We start from the raw sequence: 23,692 nt of genomic DNA on the forward strand, positions 1-23,692 counted from the left end.
CTGTGTTGACAAACTCAGAACGCATGCTCGTCAGCATTTTCCGGTAGGTTTCCTCCAAAAGTTACAGAAGGGACAATCCTGAATATTTACCGTAGGTTAGGCGAATTAAAACATTTTCTTTTCAGAGGGAAATTGATTGAATGTTTAATTTTTCAATAATTGATAGGTTATTCTTAAACCATGTCTTGCATTGTATAGGCGTACTGATTTGGAAGTAGGTAAATACCAGGTCGATAAACTGAAGAGAAAAAAAAAATCAATGTAATGTTTGTTATTATGAGTTACCTTTTTTCTTAAGAACAACGGGTAAATGCTAGATTTGCTTCTGTCAATTACTATTGGGTATTTCTCAAAATGTTTCAATAAGAAGTGGGGACACCATTTGCATACATGTTTTTGAGAACGCAATAAACTTTGTCCAAATGTCAGTGTTTCACCAGCATTTGAACATTGAGAGAAAATGTTGAAAGATAGGATAGATTTTAATCAAACTGAGTACTATAGTGGTTGGTGACTTTGACTAAAATAGATGGAGATATTGTTAATATACTTTAAATTTATTTCCAGAGTGTAATGAGTGCCCAGTAGCTTTCAGTCTGGAGGAGGAGAGCACTGGTCCTTACTTAGATAGGAGGTTCACATCTCTGGTATATGTTTGTTTCATATATTAAAGTTTTTTATTTAAACCAACGCTTGCACACAGATATTTTACTTTTGCAAACAATAACCTGTGTCTGAATTTCCTTTTATTCCATATTCATTAGTATTGGGAATCAACTGGAAAACACAATAATCAGTTTATGGGAATAATTGAAGAGGCATACCAATTCAGTTTTGTTAGCTCACCTGAGCTGAAAGCTGAAGTGAGCTTTTCTGATGACCTGTTGTCTGTCTGTGTCTCTTCGTCTGTAAACTTTTTACATTTTCGACTTCTTCTCCAGAACCAATGGGCCAATTATAACCAAAGTAGGCCAAAAGCATCCTTGGGTGAAGGGCTTTCAAGTTTGTTCAAATGAAGGGCCTTGTCTCCTTAAAAGGGGAGATAATTGCAAAAATAGGGTGGGTCATTTAAAAATCTTCTTCTCAAGAACCACTGGGCCAGAGGAGCTGAAATTTACGTGAAAGCTTCCTTACATAGTGCAGATTTGAGTTTGTTAAAATCATGACCCCCAGGGGTTGGATGGGGCCACAATAGGAGATCAAAGTTTTACATACAAATATATAGGGAAAACCTTTAAAAATCTTCTCCAAAAACTACTGGGCCAGGAAAGTGGAAATTTGCATGAAAGCTTTCTGACATGGTGCAGATTCAAGTTTGTTCAAATCATGACCTCCGGGAGTAAGATGAGGCTACAAATTAGGGGATCAAAGTTTTTTATACAAATACATGTATATAGGGAAAATCTTCTCAACAGAAAAGCTGAGATTTACATGAAAGCTTCCATACATAGTGCAGATTCAAGTTTGTGAAACTCATGACCCTTGTGGTTAGGATGGGGCCACAATAGGGGATCAAATTTTACATAACTAATAAATACAAAAAAAATCTTTAAAAAATTTCTCCTCAAGAACCATTAGACTAAAGAAATCTATATTTGCACAAAAGCTTCCGGACATAGTGCAGATTGAAGTTTGTAAAAATCATGGTCCACATGGGTAAGATGGGGCCACAGTAGGGGATCAAAATTTTACATACAAATATATAGGGAAAATCGTTAAAAATCTTCTTCTTAAAAATCACTGGCCAGAAAAGTTTACATTTACATGAAAGCTTCATGACATATTGCAGATTCAATTTTGTAAAAATCATGGGCCCCAGGGAGTAGGTTTGGGCCACAATAGGAATCAAAGTTTTACATGCGCATAGGAAAAATCTTTAAATATGAGCCCAGGTGAGCGATGTGGCCCATGGGCCTCTTGTTATAATTGGAATATTAAGATATGATGAAGTACACAATTTTTGCATGATTATTTAAAATTGAAAATTTGACATGTCCTACAGACTCTGAAGCGTACTACTACACCATTTAAATTGTTACGTCAAAGTTCCAGTGCTCCAAGTCACATCTGCGAACAGGTCGCAAAATGGCGACTTCAAGACTTCTGATCGCCATTATCAAATTTCTAGTGGCCATTTCCAAAATTTCTACTCGCCATGGTAAAAGATTTTGTAAATAAGACTTACGAAGTTGTTTTTTTTTTAATTTGAATATCTTTCAAGAAAAAACTCGACATCCATGCATGCGTTTTGTTTGTTTTATTTTTAAACTGATTAGAAATGTGCCGTGAAACATGCTGGATGTTAACAAGTCAAGTATTTACTCTGGCAAAAGTTATATTGCATTGGGCCATCCTGTATATTTTACAGTACGCTTCTGGAGAAGAAAACCCAGCGTTCCACACAAGGTCTTTAATAAGTGGGTCTTCACTGCTTATGCGAATAATTTAAGAGCTTCTATTTTTGTTGGATCTTTTGCTTCACAATCAGTACCAGCATGTATAACAACATTACATCCCAAGTTTGTAAATGTCTTTGAAAATTAGCAGCAACAGTTGCCCCACTCGACTTACTGAGCCAATAATGCAGTCACAGACAAAGACATGGCTTTTACTGTTACTGTGAATAGTTACACTTCTACATTTGAAAAATGTTCACCCGGTCGTAGCGAAATCAGATAATGGGTGTCCAGAAATGGTGGACGTTACTGGCTGATTGGCCTCACAACTTCTTCAAAACATTTTGCTATCTCTGTATATCAACCACGAAAATTCCTTCAGTCATTTCAAGACTGGGGTTCTTTACTTTTGCTTTTTTCTTCAGATACAACTACGTCGTCTTTAGATGCAGAGCCTTCTCCGTGTGATTCTTGAATTTTTTCGTTACATGTACTAGGCTGAGGCTTCTACTGTTCACTACCAGTTGATAAATCCAAAGTGCTCTAACCCTCGTTTCCCGCCATCTTGATTCTTAGACCGAGACTGAAAAATATTTATTCAGACTTCCGATCCCGATTATAAAATTTTACTGGATGTCCAAATTTTCTCCACTCGCGAAAATGTGACTTGATTATAATCTCTAGTCACAAAATTGATTTTCTGGTCACAAATGCGACCATTTTACTCGCAACTTGGAGCACTGAGTTCCATTCCCAATATTTAAAGAATCATTCCATTCCCACATCAAACCATTCAGTATTTTGTTCTTAGACCAAAGTATTCTTCTCTCATCTAAAAAAGTTATTTCCCTCAAAGCATTCATCCCCGCATGGTCAGTTGGAACTCGTGCAGCTCAACATGGCGCTTAGTGGAGATGGAAGAAGATAATTGCTTTGATTAGATAATCTATTTTTATTGTTGTACAAGGATGGAGAGTTCTGCAGATCAGATCCATAAAAGTTTACAGACAAATACCAGTTCCTTATGACATGGCAGAGCATATTTTCATTTTGGGGTAAAAGGGAAATTTACTTTCATCAAAATTGTAAATGGACATCAACTTACTGAAGAAGAAAATATGTAAAAATGGATTATTCTTTTTGAAACCAATAAATGAATAATTTACTGTTGATGAAAAGAAAAAGTTTGTGCAGTGGGGATTCTTTCTTTCTTTTTTTTTTTTTTTTTTGTTCGATAGAGAATTTTTGTACAAACAAAATGTCAAATTATGAGATCTACATTTAATATGCATAATTCTTAGACTAATATGAATTTAATATGTTTTGAAATGGTGAAAATGTTGGAAAGATAAAATGAATTTCAACTGGTGTGTTGTCATCTTCAAAAGAAAGTATGAAGGTACGTAGTGATCAATAGTAATGGTGTACATGTACTAGTCTATAGGGGAGCGGACGCAATGTCTATGTATGAATAAAAAAGACAAAAAGTGTCCCAAATGCAGAATTTGAAATTGAGCCCAAACTGTTCTTTCCCATCTTGGACCAAAGCGTTCTGTTCTTTGTGAGAACTGTTCATTCCTGATTTTAAAGCGTTCCATTCCCAATGAGAACTGTTCTGTTCAAACCATTCAGCATTCGTTCTCCAAACAAAGTTGTCGTTCCCAAACTGTTCAGCATTTGTTCACCATTCCACTGGTGTAGTAGTATGCTTCAGAGTCTTTATTTAAATTGAAGTATTTATCAAATACTGTACAGTTCTATTGTGCAAATTGGAGTCATGGACAGGATCAGGGTTTAAACTCTTTTTTTTAAATTATTATTTTTGTGAACAATCTGTATAGATCATAATACATGTTCAATATGCATACCAAGGATCATGTAGGAATACAGACCGGTTTTTTATATGTGAGAGAGAGAACGTTAAGGAAAGATCTGTTCCAATGGGTATCAAATTTTTGCGTTTCATAAAAGAGTTCTAAGTAGGATATTGCAAAACGAATGTTCAATGATTTCTCAGTACATCTGGCTGTATAAATGTAGCATTTCAACCAAAGGATAAGAGTATATTGCATACTGCAGAGTTTAAACTTAATGGGCACCTAAATTCGCTGTCTCGCTTGCCCTCATGGCGAGTGATTTCTTTTAATAGGATTTGGTCATAATTGTATCGGGTTTGGTAATTGTTATATCTTTAGTGACCAGACACTTTTCCGAGAGTTATTTACAAGCTACATTATGTATATTTAAAGCGTTTTGAAGACCTTCTAAAGCGAAAGTAAACCATGTGCGATTTTTACCCAAGTGGATCTGCAAGATCACTGATTTCAAAACAGCTAGATGTTTTTGAGCTGTTGGCAAGAAGGGTACGATTGCAGTCTTCATGATGTTTATGACATAGGGATATGAAAAAATAAAAAGCTACTGTTTGTACTAAAAAAGCAGTGTTGTTGTCAGAATAAATTGCAAAATATTGAGTTGGAATACAAATAATTTGATAATGTTTTTGTAGTATAGTACATGTATATTTATGCATATTATTTAAAATAAAAAAGTATGGAAACCTATTTTTAACCTCTCTAAATATTGCTATGTATTCAAACGGTATAATGAAACAAACTCAAAATATATGATCCATTCAAACATGTCATGGATTTCTTGCATTATATTTCATCAGATGTGGGCTAGCATGTTTTGTTGTGGGCTCCCAGAAATAACATTTCAGGAGCACACATGTGTCTTGAACATTTCAGTAAAGTTTCAACCCTGAGGATATGTATAGGCATAACCCTGTTTTTCCGAATCCCTTTTTTTTTCGAATTAAATATTGTTTTTATTAAAAGATCTTGGAAGTCACTTTATGCGTGATGAGGTAAGTATTCTCATTTTCCAAGCTTACACTTAAATTTCAAGTTACACTTTAGGAACTTGTCTTTTTATTCTAATAGCCAAACTGAGTAGAATTTTTAGATCACCTGAGTCGGGTGACATTGCTATTGGTCTGTGTCCATCGTGAGTTAACAATTCAACATTTTTAACTTTTTCTTGATAACTACTATATCAATTCCTTTCAAATTTGATATGAAGCATCTTTGAGACAAGGGGGACACAGATTTTGAATTTCAGGACTTCTTTTCCCTTTGAGGTGGGGCAAAACTGCTGAAAATTTACTAATTTTTAAACATCTTTTCTACAACTGCACATATGTAAGAAAAACTAAATGTAGTCATGTACAGCATGAATGCTTCTATGAAAATTGTAAATTTCATTATCTCCTCTCGAGAATATTTCGCTCATCTGACTCCAGGGTTGAGCCAAACTTGGTATTTAATGTTTATGTGTAAAATATGTAACTAACATCTTTAATGCTGTTGATACTAAATGGATGTTTAGAAGGAGCAAGTAGCCCATTACCAAAATTGTAAATTTCACAATCCCAGGGGTAGGGGTTTTGGTACCAGGGTAGGGCTAAATTTATCATTGTCTTTATCATTTGAAAGACTTCTTTAAAGGTATATGTACTGTATTAAACATTATTTTCTTCAATATTTAAAGCAGACCGTGTATTTTGTCGGTATGATAAACTTTGAAAAATGATATGATTTTACAATTTCAACGAATTATATACAGGTATTAAAGGAGTACTGGTCTACTCAATATAAGAGGGAAACTGATTTTCTAGTGCATGTTTATGAAGGAATGATGTTAATGGTGAATGTGTGCAAGCACGTGAGAAAATTATTATTAGAAGCATCATGGGAGATAAGAATTTCGTCTACTGTACAGTATGTAGTCCTACTGAATGGTGATTTCATGTTAAACATGAAATATAACTCCCCTTCTATTGCTCAAATTGGTTTTTTCTACCATGTTTTCTATCTGACTGTCTTTTATTGCTGAATGTGTCCCGTCTACAGCCTGCAGGTCATCCACTCTTTTACATTGCCATGTAATTCGTTTACTTTAAAATTCCTGAGCATTGTCACATTGGGTGTTCACTATCTGACTCGGAGAATGCATGATTAAATAGGAAATTAGCTTGATTACATTTTAATCCAATTGAATTAAATTGCATAATTTGCATAAAGTGTATAACTTATATAACTTGGTATAAAACACATGCTTTTTATACCTTTGATAATACCCAAAGAATATGGCATATATAGTTTTCATTTTGCTGATAATGTATAAAAATTGAATGCATAATTCATAGAAAAAGCAGAACAACAATTCTTTTAAAAGTCTATATTAATATGCCTGATTGAAGTTTTTGTTTGAAATTTAGTATTTTGGTCAATAATTTCAAAAAAAATTATCTGTAACCCCCACTTTTTAAACTTCCGTTTTCAATGTTAAGGCAATATTTTTTGTAATTCATATGCAATTTGAAAAATTGACAGTTGTCCTATTATGTTCTTTAAGAAATGAATCTTATAATTCTTTTCTTGATGGCAGTATCATAGGGAAAATTGGACGGAATTCTTAATCAATGTGCGTAGATATTGAAGCATCCCCATGCTGTGTGGATTTGAGTTTCATTTATCATTAAATCATAACCCCAATGGGGTAGTTTGGGATCATTATACATGAATTTAGAGAGTTAATGATAATTGTGAACTCTTTAAAAATTATTTTGCGACATGAAGATGTTTGTATGTTCAAGTTACAGCTTTAAAACTATTCATTGAATCAGCATTTCTGTCTTACTGTGGTTGTTACATATTGACATGGACAGCAAAAATGAAGAGTTTGATGTGTGGAATGATGTTATATGATTTTCTTGAAATCAATGACATTCTTTGGAATATGAAATAATGCGATTTGTGTCATATCAAAACAGTTGTATTGAGATAGATATTGATGTAGACATATGTCATCTTGGCCCTACAGCTGACATAATATTAAAATCTGTGAACAAGAACAGTACACTTTAGAGATAAGTATTGATTTTTTTTCCTTAAAATTTTTCAAATGTCATTTGTTACAGTCTCTTGGAGAGAGAAATTCTCTGGCTAATTCTGGACTTTGGAGTAATTGCACAAATTACTTCAGTATGCCAATAAGAAGAAAACGAAGCTCACCTACCACTGAGGATCCAAGGAATAAAAAGGCAAAGGTGTCTACATGGTATGATATATACACAAGAAAATTTTTTCCTCCCACTTTATTTTTGATTGTAGTTGTAATCAATAAATTTGTTATCAATATATACTCTCAGTCCAAAAGGCTTTGATGCAGTATGGATATATTTTTTATTATTGGTACATTACAGTGACCAACTAGTGCATGAAAATATTCACAGCTTTAGTTTGCCTATTATCCAATTTGTTGATTACTAATACTTTGCATAGTGCTCAACGTTAAATAAAAAATTGGTCTTGATTATAGTGTTTTATTTTGATAATTTTGCAGATATAAGACCTTATGACATTTAATTGTGTTTTATTCCTCTTCTTACTCTTGTAAAGCGTCTCGGAGTAATTTGTTTTATATAAGATGCTATATAAATCTTATCATTATTATATTATTATTATTTCATCATTTTTAGCAAACACTTCCAAACAAGCTTGTTGAAATCATAATTCATGCATCTACGAGAGTAGGGACATGTGTAGGTGGTCTTCATTGTCACATCTTAAAAAGTTTTTGCTATTGTGTATATTTGTTGTGAATGTTCAATTTCTTCATTTGTTATGGATTCTAAAGATTCAAAATTTATGTCAAGATCTAGAAATATTTATGACATGTCATACCTCGGAACCAGCAGGTCTTGTACATGTCATAACGATTTCCCAAGGCTAAGGTCATTTGTTGGTTATTTGCAGCACCCAGAATTCTCAAAACTAAGTGAGGTAGATTTTGACCTCTATCTACATTCATACATTTAAGATTTTAAATTTTCCCTACTGAGTTAAACTAAACAAAGTGAACAACAATTTTCTGGGGAAAATTTGACTGACAATACATGTAATCAGTAGGAGTGGTTTAATGGCATTTGACTGGGTCATTTTATGCACAAAATGTGTTGGTGGATGGTGATAGGCAGGGGTATGTTATAATACTGTGGTTTTGTATTGAGAAGAAAACAGGACTTCAATATCTTTTGGCATTATTATACCCCACGCAACGAGTTGTGGACGGTATAATGTTTTTGTTCCGTCAGTCCATTTTTTGTGCATATTCCCAAGAAATTCTGATGCAATAAAAAAAAAGTGGGAGTTATGCCCCTTTTGAACTTAGAATTTCAAGCCCATCTGTCCTGTTCTTATCAGCTCAACTCCTCTGAGGCTACTCAACAGAATTTCGTGAAACTTTGTTGTTAATAAGGATACACTGTGTAGATGTGCATTTTCCCAAGAAATTCTGATTCAATGATTTTTCTGGGAGTTATGCCCCTTTTGAACTGTGAATTCCGAGCCCATCTGTCCTGTTCATATCAGCATAACTCCTTTTAGACAGCTCAACAGAATTTCGTGAAACTTTGTAGTTAATAAGGACACATTGGTGTAGATATGCATATCCCCAGGAAATTTTTACTCAAGAATTTTTCTGGGAGTTACTGTAAACCAACTTTTATTCGCGACTACTTTATTTCGTGATTCACCTGTGGTAAACTGGTTCATGGCAAATAATTTTCGCAATCAAGTCCTTTTTCATTACAGATGACAGACATTCAAGGACTGGTTCACGAGATGGGGTTCTCGCTAATCTTGCAAAATTTTCTCACATGAATAAAAGTTGGTTTACAGTATGCCCCTTTTGAAATTAGAAGTTTGAGCCCATCTGTCCTGCATAGCATTACCATTCATTATGTGAGGCATTGTCAAGCAATGTTGGAGCATTGGGTATGCTCACTTTTTCTTTCATTAATACTAAATTGAAACTAAATGGATATTTATAATGAGCAGGTAGCCCTTTACCAAAATTGTAAATTTCATGATCCCAGCAGTGGGGTTTTGGTATCAGAGTGGGGCCAAAATGGTCAGTGATTAAATGTGTTAACAATTGAACATTTTTAACATCTTCTTGATAACTACCATTCCAACTCTATTCAAATTTGGTATGAAGCATCTTTCAGACAAGGGGGACTTAAATTGTCAATATTTGGACTCCTGCATCCCCTGGGCCTTAGGGACTGGGCAAAAACTGCCAAAAATTTACCTATTTTCAAAAGTCTTCTTCTCTACAACCTCATATATCTAAGAAAAACTAGATGGATAGTGATGTAAAGGTCCTTACTAGGGAGACCTCTACCAAAATTGTTAAGTTCATGATCCCTGGGGCAGTGGTTCTGAATCTAGGGCAGCGACAAACTTGGTATATAGTGTATATGTGTAAACATTTAAATAATATCTTCTTTAATGCTATTGATACTAAATAGGTATTTAGAAGGAGTAAGTAGTCCTTTACCAAAATTGTAAATTTCATGATCCTAGGGGGTTTGGATCCAGGATGGAGCTAAAATTATGATAGTGATTAGGTGGCAGGGGACAGTTTCTTTGGTTTTGAAACATGTGGATAGGGGGTATACACCAAAGTCAGATTATGACAGACTAATGAAAAATCATATTTCCCTTTTATGTCAATACTTGTATTTCATATTAGTGTAGTTAATAAATTATGACCCTAAATTACATGTAATCTATAAATACTGGTGCTGGTGCACAAAACATGCTCTGAGCAGGTTCCCCTTTTTTGCTTTGATTTTCCCTCATTTGGGCTAATCCGCACCACCCCCACACCATCACAGTACCAAACATGGGGATTTAGACACTGTGCACAATCAAGAACCCTATCTGCCCTTCTCAAAAATCTACCTCTCATATGGGGCCATCCACCTTCCCTCACAGCTACAGACCTTTTGCTAGACCCTGCATGTTTTCACCGGAATTTCTTCAGCAACTGACCACGTGTCTTAGTTTCGTATTTGCACCCATCTATATGCTAGGAATCATGGTGACACCTACATGTTGTATATCAACATTTTTACTAAGCACTCAGCTACATTTGACATGCATCCTAAAATTATTGTATACATTTTTACACATGTAATATCACTTCAAATACAGGGTAATTCCATTTTTTGAAAAAGTTGACCGGGCCTATAGTGCGAAACTGTCCCCTGCTACCTTATTGTCTTTATCATTTGAAAGACTTCTTTAAGTTTGCTGATACAATATAGAAAACTATAAAATGCATATTTAGGAAAAGCAGAAAAGGGTGTACCAAAATTGTGAATTTTACAACTTCAGGGATTTGACTCTAGGATGGGTCCGAATTAGTGATGTTGTGTTTATGTTACATATATTATATCATGTAAAGCCTTTCATCAGTATAGTCATTTTCAAGGGCATTTAAGTTTTAAAAACACATCTTGTTTAATAATTTTTTCTAGATTTCGTAGTCCTTGGGACTAAGTGATACTTTTATCTAATACGCAGGTGACCGGTATGTCCACAAAGGAGCTACAATGGGGTTCCAAAGTTTACATGGATGTATATTGTATAAATCTTTTTTAAAAAGGGATATGATTTTAATCAGATTGTTGCCCTTTTGAACCAGGTGAGGTTCACATTGAATCCATTTCATGTTAGATTATATGAACACAAGTGTGGAATTTTTTGCTTTGAAAAAGGTTATTGTGAAATGAGTAGCAAGTAATTTTCACATTGCTGCATCAGATTTGTTCAACCATGACTCCTTTGATGAGGAAAAAGAACAAAATAAATCTGTTTGTTACAGTTGGAAGCTGCTGCTCAGATGAGTGATGTAACCCGTGGGGCTCTTGTTTTGAGAATGGGTGGGCAACAGGGGCAGATAAGAATGAAATGATGTAGAGATATAGTAATATGTTTTCAATCAATTTCAGGTCCAGACGTAATGAACTCGAAAACGATTTTAGTACAAAGAGATGCATAGCATGGTTCCATGAGTATACAGGTACTGTTTTATACTCTTGATTGATTTGATTGATTACAGGCACTTTGTAAGTTGGCATGTCTGTCTAGGAACAGGGCTTTGATATTTGGTAGCTGTAAGCTATATCTGATGACCTTGTCGTAAATGAATCGCTCAGAGAAAACTGAAGTATTACTTTTCAAAAGGGATATTTTACATGTAATTGGTGTAGTCTTTTAAAGTGGCATGGACATGATTTGAGCTTAAAGTAATACAAGCTGTAACTGACGGTAAATAAATTGAAAAATAAAAGAACAAATATTTAACATATTTGTGATTGAATATTTACAACTTAATAGAATCAGAATGAATCTAATGAAGCAATAAACCTGTCAAATCAGCAGAAAATGTCGATTCATGAATCATTGTCATCTTGTCAGTAATTCCTGCTTGTAATCTCTGATATGCATTGACCTCTGAGGTCACTAGTTAGGAAAAAAAAGTAAAAGAGAGGCACTGAGCACGTGTCAGGTTTGTAAATAATTTAATATGCTAATTTTATAGAAAATTCACTATCAAAATTTCATTAGAGTAGCACATTTGCATAATTATTATTTTCTTACACTTGTAGTACTTCTTGTCAAACGAAACATGTAGTTACTCATGTCAGTTTCCATCTATGTATATAACCTCGGTCTCCGCAACCCGATTATGTTTGGCAATCATTGTTCCCATGTCCGTGTATACGACGCAATGGCGGTTTATACGAAACGCTCATTGTAAATATGCTCTCAAATCTTGGGGATTATATTAGTTATACAGATAGAAGTTAATTGATGCATATTTTGATAGTTGAAAAAATAACGTCAGTTACAGCTTGTATTGCTTTAAAATTTTCAGATTATACTTTTCCATTTGTAATGTTTACGATGCTTAACTTATATATCTCTAATTTTCAGTAAAAATTTGAATGTCAAGATGTCGAGTTACAATTCCTTGTTAAGTAAACAAGGTTTGTGTCATTTTCTAATAAGCAATTTATATGTAAACAAGAATATGTCACAAGCCTTGTTTAGATTACAAAGAAATGTGAGTACTGTATCTCACTTTTAGCTTAACAACTAACATTTGAATTTTTGCTAATCATTACAAATACCATAATTATACCCCCCCGCAACAAGTTGTGGGGGGGGGGGGGGGGGGGTATACTGGAATCGGGTTGTCCGTCTGTCTGTAGACGCAATGGTTTCCGGGCTCTAAAGCATTATCCTTTCCACCTACCGTCACCATATCATATATATGGACTACCCATGGGATGAAGATGTTCCCTATTGATTTTGGGGTCCAAAGGTCAAGCACACTGGACATCAAAGTAGCAATATGGTTTCCGGGCTCTAAAGCGTTATCCTTTCCACCTACAGTCACCATATCATACATATGGACTACCCATGGGATGAAGATGTTCCCTATCGATTTTGGGGTCCAAAGGTCAAGAGCACTGGACATCAAAGTAGCAATATGGTTCGGTTTGTCATGCCATTTGTTTTTTACACTCAGAAAAGAGGTAGTTTATACCTATTACCAACACCCTTTGGGAGATTGGGGTAAGCGGGGGGTATTCTTAGTGAGCATTGCCACAGTACCTCTTGTTTAACATTGGAAACATTAAAAATGGGAAAATAAAATTAATATTTTTTTTAGCTCAAATTGTTTCTAAACCCCTTTAACAAAGGCCTTGTGGATGATACATGTAATAGGATATTACTATCATTGTCTGCTATTGTGTTAGACTTTCAGAATTTTTAAGGCAGATTTCTCATTTAACGCATGCTGGCTGTACATGTTTAGACCTTGCCACCTGGATTACTGTAGATCACTTATTTCGTGAGACTTTATTTTCATGTTTATACAATGATGAATTTATTTACCAGGCATCATTATTTATTATATAAGTCTTCATGTCGAAGAGTTTATATGCAAGAATTAAGTAAAGTCTTTCATCGGTATGGGCATTTTAGGGTGTATGTGTTTTAGAACACATCTTGTTATATAAATCTAAGGAGGAACACCATGGAGGTTGCAAGTGATAATGATACTGGTAGGTTGACATTCTAAGTGATAATGATACTGGTAGGTTGACATTTCTAAGTGATAATGATGCTGGTAGGTTGACATTTCTAAGTGATAATGATGCTGGTAGGTTGACATTTCTAAGTGATAATGATGCTGGTAGGTTGACATTTTTAAGTGATAATGATGCTGGTAGGTTGACATTTCTAAGTGATAATGATGCTGGTAGGTTGACATTTCTAAGTGATAATGATACTGGTAGGTTGACATTTCTAAGTGATAATGATACTGGTAGGTTGACATTTCTAAGTGATAATGATGCTGGTAGGTTGACATTTCTAAATGATAATGATGCTGGTAGGTTGACATTTCTAAGTGCAGATTCAAGTTGGTGACCAAAGAGTTTTTCAGTATCGCTCAAATTTGTATTTTCTCCTTTTTATGGTCCATGTATATATCAATCAATAACAATCGGGGGTCGCCTATACTGTAGATTCCTAAATATATGTGAAGAATTCATTATTGCATGATTTAGTAAGAGGCACCACTTGCAAATATATTTATTTGCTTTTATTTTTGTATGCTGAAATGCACGTAAAAACTCACAAATTCATGTTCTCGCATCTTTACCTGTACGAGTCATTTTACGATTTTAAGTACTCATGTAAAATAAAGAATCTACAGTCATTTGCATTCATGAATCTCATTTGACTTTCTGGTCTTCAACTATACAATATTTCAAATATGCCCCAATATGGATGAGCCATGCATTGAGATTAGTTCTGTTAGGACAGGTCTAGTTTAATTTCGTGACTCTTGGTGGCATTTAGGATTTGTGTTGTATTCTACAGATTCAGATGAAGATGTATTGGGACCAGAAGGAATGGAAAAATTTTGTGAGGACATTGGAGTTGAACCAGAAAATGTAAGAAATATTCATAGAAACACCGAAAACATGCAATAATTTATGATCTTATTTGATACATATATTTCTTAAGATATTAACAGGGTACAAGTAGTTTGCTGCTCAGACCTCCAAAACAATAGATATACAAGTATTTTTTGTTAGTATTGTTTAAAAGTTTACCTAAATTAACTTTTATTTCTTTTCATTTTGTATCCTTTTTTGGGTTTTTTTCTATTTAGATTGTAATGCTATGTTTGGCATGGAAACTGGATGCAAAATCTATGGGTTTCTTCACAAAAGCAGAATGGTTAAAAGGAATGACAGAACTACAGTAAGTCCAAACACAAAGCATTGCTTGGTGAGTGTGAAGGTTTCGGGGGCCCGATTTTTTATATCAATGATTACAGCTCTTTAGAGCTGTCATTAAAATAGTCCCCATGAACCATGGGTGTTGTATGTACAGTAAAACTTGTTTAGTATATACATGGATACAACAAATTTATGGATACAGTGAAGTTTTCCTGAATCTTAATGTTTATTTGGTTATTAGCAAATTTAAGGATATAGCAAATTAATTTTCATTCCCCAAATGCATTAAACAATATAATATATCTGTACCCATTTGTGTAATGAATTCTTTTTGCAAGAGAATCATCTTTATTTACATGTAATTCATCTACATTTTTTGGATTGTGTCCTCTTTCATTTTTACCCATGGACACCCCTCACAATAGATATTTAGATACTAATCAGCACATCAACACTTCACTGCAAGTTATGTCCCTTGTCCGCCATTTTGCAGTGGGAAAAAATCTAATTTTATACCTATGTAGACCTATGTAATTTTCTTTGGCATTTTTTATTCTTTTTATCAATTGCAACCAACTACAATAATGCCCTAGGCTGGGGCAAACCATAAACTTGTATGAAAACTTAATAATTAGATATAATTCATAATTGTAACCTCTTACATTTGGTAGGGTGAAGAAGGAAATCTGAATGACTTTTCATAGATTGGCCTTTGGCTGACCCCACAAAGGGCAATCTGAAAAGCCATTAAGATTTCCTTCTATTGGAAACCACACATAATTAATTCTGTCTGTCAAGTGAAATAACATTGCTAACCATCAATTAGAATCCTGACTGATATATCCATGTGTTTGTACAAGTGACAGACAAGCCTTGCTTAAGGTGTCAAAAATAATATACAATAGCCTGGTTTCAGTGACTTTTTATTTCGTAAAACTAGCCAAACCAAAACCTATGTTTAATTTAATCAAATGTGAATCGAATGTCACACACGTACTGATTATCATTTGCTTTACTGTTAAATATACTTGACATAAAAATTATTTTTATAAGATCAGTTTAATTTGATTGAGATCGTATTACTGAATTAGCTGGTTTCAAAGTGGCGTACATGAACATTTTACAGAGTAAGCTTTAAAGGTTTCCATAATTTCTCCATGTGTCCTCAAAAATGAAATTTTGCAGTAATTTCAAGTAGTTTTGTGTTGCTTTTTATGGTAATCATCAATTTTATTCCATAAACAAAGATGAATGTTGGGAGGGGAGGGGGGTCCTCTAGGCTTTGTAATTACCAGTTATACCTTCTTATATAGAATTTGGTATTAATTGTAGAAATAATTCATTATATGGATATAGGGAATTATGGAGATAACAGTCAATCAATGGGACCTCCAGGAATTTACTGTAATGGAGTTTTATTGTATCATTACCTTGGACTGTTTTTGTACAGTCATACACGTATGTTACTATAAATTTTCTATTTCCAGGTGTGACTGTATATCAAAGTTACAAGGTCGTTTGGATTACTTGCGGTCAATTCTTGATGATCCTGTACATTTCAAAAATATCTACAGATATGCATTCGATTTCGCAAGGGTAATTTGTGGATACATATTTGGTTTCCATATAAAACCCTTTTAATTGTATTTAGTTGTAAGAAATAGGAATGTCAGAATGTTATCAGTACCAGTATTGTAATTGCAGTGATCATTGATATAATACTTTGAGACTTTTCTAGTGCTAATCTTAAAGAAAAAGAAAACCTGATTGTTTTAGAAAAACATTTCAACATAAATGTTCAGTATTTAAACAAGTTGATTTCCCTCAGAACAAAGACCAAAGAAGTATGGATGTAGAGACAGGCAAGGCAATGTTGGGTCTACTGTTGGGGAAACACTGGCCATTGTTTGGCTCATTTCATCAGTTCATAGAAGTAAGTTACAAGATTAACATATAACAAATTATTATGTTTCCCCTCTTTCAGGGGTAGACATATTGTTTTTTTGCACTTTCTGTCCATCTGTCTGTCTGTTACAAAATCTTGTGAATGTTTCTCCTAAATGGCTTATTTGGATAGACTTGAAACTTTGTACAATGCTTCATTGCCATTTGTAGATGCGCATATTGTCGGGACAGGAGGATCCAATTATTTTCTTAAAAGTTATAGTGGATCTAAGAGGGGTGGACGATGTAAAATAGCTTGTGAACACTTGTCCTCCTATATCCAATACACTTGAAATTTTGTACATGCTTCATTGCCATTTGTAGATGTGCATATTGTTGGGACAGGAGGATCCAATTCTTTTCCTTAAAGTTATAGTGGATCTGATAGTTGAAGGGTGTAAAATTGTTTGTGAACACGTCTCCTATGTGGCTTATCGGAGTTCATAATGTCTATGTTCCTGCTCATGCTTTTTCCTCCATACCATGCAGTACATTAAGGAGAGGAGGTTTCATTTGGAGCACTTCCAATTTTGGGAGCTGGGGAGACATTTGTTTTTCATAAAAACAATCTACGCAATTTAGACTGGATACGAGAGAGAGAGAGGGGGGGGGGGGGGATCTTGATTCATTATTATCTCTAGTACAAAAAATGACTTGTATATAAATGTAAATGTTAGATTAAAGAATTTATGATTTATTATACCATAAATGCATTTGATAACATAATGAATACATTTTAATTACAGCAGTCCAAATATAAAGTGATAAATAAAGACCAGTGGTGTAACATTTTGGAATTCAGTAGATCTATTCTGCCAGACCTATCCAATTATGATGAAGACGGAGCATGTAAGTGGAAATAATTTTTAAAATGCATCACTTTTAAATCAGCTGAGCCAAAACTCAAATGAGCATTTTGGATCAAAGTAGGCATTTGTCTGTCTAGTTGTCCGACTTTCTTCTCAGTTACCACATTCAACCATACAAAGTAGGCATCTGTCTGTCTAGTTGTCCGACTTTCTTCTCAGTTACCACATTCAACCATACAAAGTAGGCATCTGTCTGTCTAGTTGTCCGACTTTCTTCTCAGTTACCACATTCAACCATACAAAGTAGGCATCTGTCTGTCTGGTTGTCCGACTTTCTTCTCAGTTACCACATTCAACCATACAAAGTAGGCATCTGTCTGTCTAGTTGTCCGACTTTCTTCTCAGTTACCACATTCAACCATACAAAGTAGGCATCTGTCTGTCTGGTTGTCCGACTTTCTTCTCAGTTACCACATTCAACCATACAAAGTAGGCATCTGTCTGTCTAGTTGTCCGACTTTCTTCTCAGTTACCACATTCAACCATACAAAGTAGGCATCTGTCTGTCTAGTTGTCCGACTTTCTTCTCAGTTACCACATTCAACCATACAAAGTAGGCATCTGTCTGTCTAGTTGTCCGACTTTCTTCTCAGTTACCACATTCAACCATACAAAGTAGGCATCTGTCTGTCTAGTTGTCCGACTTTCTTCTCAGTTACCACATTCAACCATACAAAGTAGGCATCTGTCTGTCTGGTTGTCCGACTTTCTTCTCAGTTACCACATTCAACCATACAAAGTAGGCATCTGTCTGTCTAGTTGTCCGACTTTCTTCTCAGTTACCACATTCAACCATACAAAGTAGGCATCTGTCTGTCTGGTTGTCCGACTTTCTTCTCAGTTACCACATTCAACCATACAAAGTAGGCATTTGTCTATCTACCTGTCTGACTTAACTTTCTTCTCAATCACCACATTACCACATTCAACCATACTTTGCACAAAGCATCCTTTTGTCAAGGGAGTTCAAATGAAGAGTCGCATCCCTTTCCAATAGCATAAAAGATAATGGAAGGAAGAATGCTTTGGGACCATATAATTCATCACTTTAGGCACTTTCAAGGGCATTTTTAAAAAAAAGACGTGTTCTTACAACTTATCCTTGTACTTTTGTTGAATATTAGTATTCAAGACAGGGGGGAAAAATTCTAGATTTCATAGGCCTTGGAACTAGTGATACTTATAACTAATACTCCGGTGACTGATAAAGTCTGTGGGCCTCTTGTTAGTAATGTTAAAACATTTACAAATACTTTTACAAAACTCCATAACAAATTTTTTTGGTATCTTATGAATACATTTCCCAAGCATATTTTGCATGATCAAATGAATTCATTTGATTCATCTGAAATTGAAAGTACAGTACCTGCTAAGTTGCATAGCTGTAGTTAAAAATTTCTTCCAAACAGAAAACAACAAATTCATGTGCAAGCATCCTTGTATAATGTACTTCAGGTTTTGTTTTGAATCTTTGGCGTTGTAGGTTTGTGCCACAATAAGATTCTCGGTGCAAAATTAATTCCCTACACAAACAAGATGATTGAGTCAGGTGAGGGCTTTGGTCCATTAATATATTGCAGATATTGTTATACTTGACTGATATTTATGAATTTCAGGGCCAGTTTTATTGGATGAATTTGTGGAATGGTATAGAGAAAATAAATCCATGTCCAGCTGATCATTCCAAACCACAGTCTTTCATAGATCTATGCTGTTTCAGAAGGAACTTTTTCTGCTAATCAATACAATCACTATTCAATGAAGAGTGATGAGTTAACAAATATTGGGCATTGGATTATAAAAGAAAGTGAACATTGGGAATGTGTCGTAACATATGTACTGAAAGACATCTTAATTTAAGTGCTAAAGAATGTAAGGTTTTATTGAACCTTTAGAAGTGCTGTATTGTTAAACATAAGGTTTTATGGAACCTTTGAATGTGCTCTATTGTTGAATGTATAATAATGAGAATTTTTATTGTTACAAATGTGAAGTATAGTATAGAACATGCATAAAAGACATACATATATATTGTTATATCGTAAATGAATCGCCACAGCAAGTGTAACATGATATCTCTATATTTTCACTACTGCAGATGGAATGGTAGTATGTGTATGATATATTATGATCATTAACTAATGAAAGAATGCAATGTGCAAGAATTAATTTGAATTGATTTGTATATTTACATGCTGTGGACACACAATTTCAATGAGATATGCTATGTATTTTTTAACACAATGTGGTAACTAGTCTGTCATATCACAGATTTGTGTTCATGGGTGTGCACAAGCAATTTGAACTCTAAATTGATAAATACACTGTCATTTGTATATACATGTATGTGTAAATACACTGTCATTTTGTATATACATGTATGTGTAAATACACTGTCATTTTGTATATATGTGTATGTGTACATGTATTGCACTTACCTCAGCATTTTAGTTTGCAGGTGTTTAGTGTGTGCAACAATTATCACAATTACTTATTCTTTAGAATTTGAAAGAATTACCTTCATAAAGCCTAGAAAACTGTTTGTGCTTTGTTTGAAAGGGCCAGTAAATCTGTGTGTACCATATTTGTATTTCCTGTTCAAGAAAGGTTAGTTTAGTGGTAAAATGGTCTTCCTCAAATGAACACATCTTGCCATCTGTAATTCTGTTTAATGTATGTTGAACTAAGTTTAAGATTCTGAATGAATAGTGCTCATGTTTTTTGGGGGGTGTTGGGGTTTTTTTGTTGTTTTTTTGAGTAATTTACCCCATAATATAAGTTTCAATGTAATCTGAAAAAGGCACATGGAGTATATTAATGTCTGCATTCTTGTTGGTTATATACAATTGCAAGTATGTATTTCTGTAGACTTAATTTTGAAATACATTTGAAAATTATTTGTAATGTACCACAGTCAAATAAATAGGCATTTACATATTGACAGTACAAAAACATTGAACATTTTTAAAGCTGTGAATATGTCTATCCAAATTCTAATTTAACATTTATAGTTATGTCCAAATTGCAAAGTATGTCCTTTCTTATCTCTTGTTTAATGCAGAAAATTCAGTGACATTCTTTAAAGCAGGTATCTCCCATTCCACATTTTTGTCAGTTTTTTCTGTAACAGCGATCACAATACTAATGACTTGTTTGAAGATCCCACATTTGTATACGTCATGTTTGATTGGAACACATGTCGTGCTTATTGTTGAATTTTGCATCACAAAATTGTCTGAGATTCGGTATTAGGTTTTTCTGTAGCTTTTGAGATTCGGAAATAGGCTTTCATATTGTAAATTTTACTGTGTGATTTACCCCCAAATTTTATATCTTTAAAAAAAAAAAGAAATGTAAATATCAAAATCTCTTAAGCCTCATGTATTGTGTTTATAAAAGTAAGATTTATATCAGTTTAGGACTACATCGTTATATATGAATTTTACCTTCTTCATTTCGTACATGTATAATCCTCTTTATACGGTGGTTCAATATAAATTGATGAGCTCAGTAAAAGTTTTGTGTGAGCAGTAACTTTGGTTAAATAGCTAAGGATTGTTTATTTATTTTAGATCATTTAGAAAGATTTGGATGTATTTATAAGGCATTTGAATATACTGTCTATCTAGTGCCCCTAAATCAAATGCTTTGTTTTGGTATTAGTCCTGGCACTTTAAGCTTTTTGTGGTCCTAGTTTTTCAGCTCAGCACATGAAAATGGCATTTACAGTTGTACCATACAAATAAATAAAATGAGATGTTTAATTCATTATTTACCAGTAGTCTATTTTGTGGTTTGTGATCTTGATTGTAGTGTTATGTTTCGATATAGTAGTAATTTTCATCTTTACACTTAAGTATATGCTTGTGACTCTCCCAAATGCTCTGTAAACTATGCAAAAATGAGGATATACATATACTTAGTTCATTGTACTCTAGTTCATTGTACTCTGTCATAGTTAATATTTCATGAATCAAATAAAATGTAGTTTTTTCATGAAAGCAGTTGAATATAGATATTTAAACAAAATAACTATTAAATTTTTTTTTTGTTAATCAGTTTTCTTCATGTTTGTTTTAACTGCATATGTATATTATTTATAAGTATTATATGCATGCTGAAAGTTTAGACTTTCAGCTGATTTTAATCATTAAAACTTGACTGTAATCAAAGTTGTTGTAAATTGAGTAACCGGGAATCAGAATACATGAATTTCTTTTGTTATACTTGTGACTGTGAATATTTGTTGTGTAATATTATATATTAAATTAACTTTTTCTTTACAATTAATGTGTATTAAATATCATAATTAAATGATTTTTGTATATCTGATTTTTCTTGTATATGTATTTTGTGTATACTGTATATGTGTCTATTACAAACCCCAGGTATACTTTCTTTTAGTTCCTGAATGTTGTCAACAGAGAACATTGTTATGTACATGTATCAGCACGCAGTTTGCCATTAGTAAACATTTCTTGTTGATACTTTTGTTTACACATGTAATAAAAGAGTTTGAATCAGACAATCTTGCTTCAGAAAGAGAAACAAGTATCATTGTAAAAGAAGTTATGGTTAAACACTTTTTCTTCAGGCAAGTATTTCATAAGTTCTTGAATGTTCAGGGGAAAAAAGACTTCTGTTTTTTTTTTGCAAGTCTAATTTGACCAACGCAATTTGAAAGGTGACACTATATTGCATCAGACCAGTTACACCATTGCTTAGGTGGATGTGTAATTTTGATGATGATACAATGTACTTTTCATAACACAGCTGTGGGCTTTAAATACAGTATGTTGTGCAGAAGTGTAAGTGCATGATATTACTGTATGCTGCTTTCAGTTTATGGTACAGAAATAGGACGTGAATACTTGTTCATGATTAAGGGCAACAAATCTAAATGGTTTTCCTTCCATAGAGATTTTACATGAACTTGTGTACGAGAGAGTTAATCGTTATCAAAAAGGCTGTTGGGTAGATTTTTGCAGGAGTTGTTTGAAATCCTGTATAACTCCTTGATTTGAACATATTTTATTGTCGAGATGTTATAACAAAAGGATTGAGCACAAGTTCTTAAAACTTGGAACACCCTCTCCTAGTGATATAACTAATTTTTGTTGGGGTTTATTTTCATTGTCTACACTGAATGGACACTCCTGTGAATTAATGGACTGGGGACTAATAAAGAATGACAACTCGGAGATCAAGTCTCCTTGGACATGCTTATGAATCTCAAACCACAAAAATATGACCCCATAAAAGTGAATGATTCGCCTGTATTGTAGATTATTATAGAATGTAATGTACATGCATGTGTATCATTTGACTAATAATTTTAATGCATCTAAAGTTCACCAAGCAAAAGTCCTTAAACTGATGGTTTACATATTGGGGTTTTACAGGGCATCAAAGTTCAGAAATCATATGTGAATATGTTGCTCAATGTAAAAGTTGATATTGTTAACAAATTACTTGATATTTCTGCTTATTATATACATATTTTTGAGTTTTGATATAAAAACAATCGTTCAATAAGCAGGCGCGTTATTTTTATCTTTGTAGGTTGACAAGTTCTGTGGATGACTTGTATGTTGTAGGGCTTCATTTTCACGATCTTGTCCATTGACACTTCAGTCCTATATATGCTTATAGAATATTCAGGTGAACCATATTTTCACATTTATAAGATAACTGAAAATTACATTACACAAATAGATTTAATGATTATCACAACAATCACAATTTGAATGTTTCTGCATTGAGAGCCAACAGTTGCCCTTTAAGCAGATCAAACATTTTTGCAGACTGAGCATTATTGAAAACAGTTGCAAGAGACTTGGTGTGGACTGTTTTATATTATGGAGTGTATGATGGATGAAATTTCCGCATGTCGTGAACTTCCTTGTACAGATATATTTTGTCAGCGAGTCTTTACATTATTATTTCAGTTGTTTTCATCATGCAAAATGTTTTCCACACAATAAATGAGTATGTTCGTAATTCTGGTAGCATTGTGATTTACACACAGATCTACATTGTATATGGAGATTTTGATTCAAAATTTAAATGACATAATACAACCTATTACATTGATCAGTCATCCCAAAATTACTTTGTTAAACGCCACTTTGATTCCACACACAAGTACTCTGAAGTTGAAATAAAAAATATGGAGTTCCTCATTGACAATATATTCCGAGGTATTTGGTGATCAGGTCTTCCAACAGTCTGTTGGAATCCCCATGGGCACGAATTGTGCTCCTTTGTTAGCTGACCTGTTTTATATTCTTGTGAAGCAGAAT

General features: G+C 33.8%; 1 protein-coding gene across 3 annotated transcripts; it reads left to right on the top strand.

Moving 5' to 3' along the window:
* Positions 1-13: 13 nt before the first annotated feature.
* Positions 14-21,918, top strand: LOC130051722 (DCN1-like protein 5). 3 transcript variants are annotated; one of them, XM_056154243.1, is made up of 11 exons: positions 14-95; positions 568-647; positions 5,237-5,265; positions 7,381-7,520; positions 11,263-11,333; positions 14,213-14,286; positions 14,508-14,599; positions 16,065-16,173; positions 16,406-16,510; positions 17,268-17,370; positions 19,007-21,918. In XM_056154243.1, exons 3-11 carry the CDS (start codon positions 5,254-5,256, stop codon positions 19,066-19,068), a joined length of 768 nt encoding a protein of 255 aa, XP_056010218.1. In that variant the 5' UTR covers positions 14-95; positions 568-647; positions 5,237-5,253; the 3' UTR covers positions 19,069-21,918. The 3 variants fall into 3 exon arrangements, with proteins under 3 accessions (XP_056010218.1, XP_056010217.1, XP_056010219.1); XM_056154242.1 differs by having other exon boundaries at positions 17-91; XM_056154244.1 differs by lacking the exon at positions 5,237-5,265 and having other exon boundaries at positions 17-91.
* The last annotated feature ends 1,774 nt before the right edge of the window (positions 21,919-23,692 follow it).

Source organism: Ostrea edulis, chromosome 2 (assembly GCF_947568905.1).
Source record: "Ostrea edulis chromosome 2, xbOstEdul1.1, whole genome shotgun sequence".
In the NCBI taxonomy this organism is placed as follows: Eukaryota; Metazoa; Mollusca; class Bivalvia; order Ostreida; family Ostreidae; genus Ostrea; species Ostrea edulis.

What these genes read in the sequence shown, in the direction of transcription:
- LOC130051722 (XM_056154243.1), top strand. An exon ending in CATTTCATCAGTTCATAGAA is followed by an intron (nt 16,511 to 17,267) that starts GTAAGTTACAAG and finishes TTTTAATTACAG; the next exon opens with CAGTCCAAATATAAAGTGAT. An exon ending in TTATGATGAAGACGGAGCAT is followed by an intron (nt 17,371 to 19,006) that starts GTAAGTGGAAAT and finishes TATGAATTTCAG; the next exon opens with GGCCAGTTTTATTGGATGAA.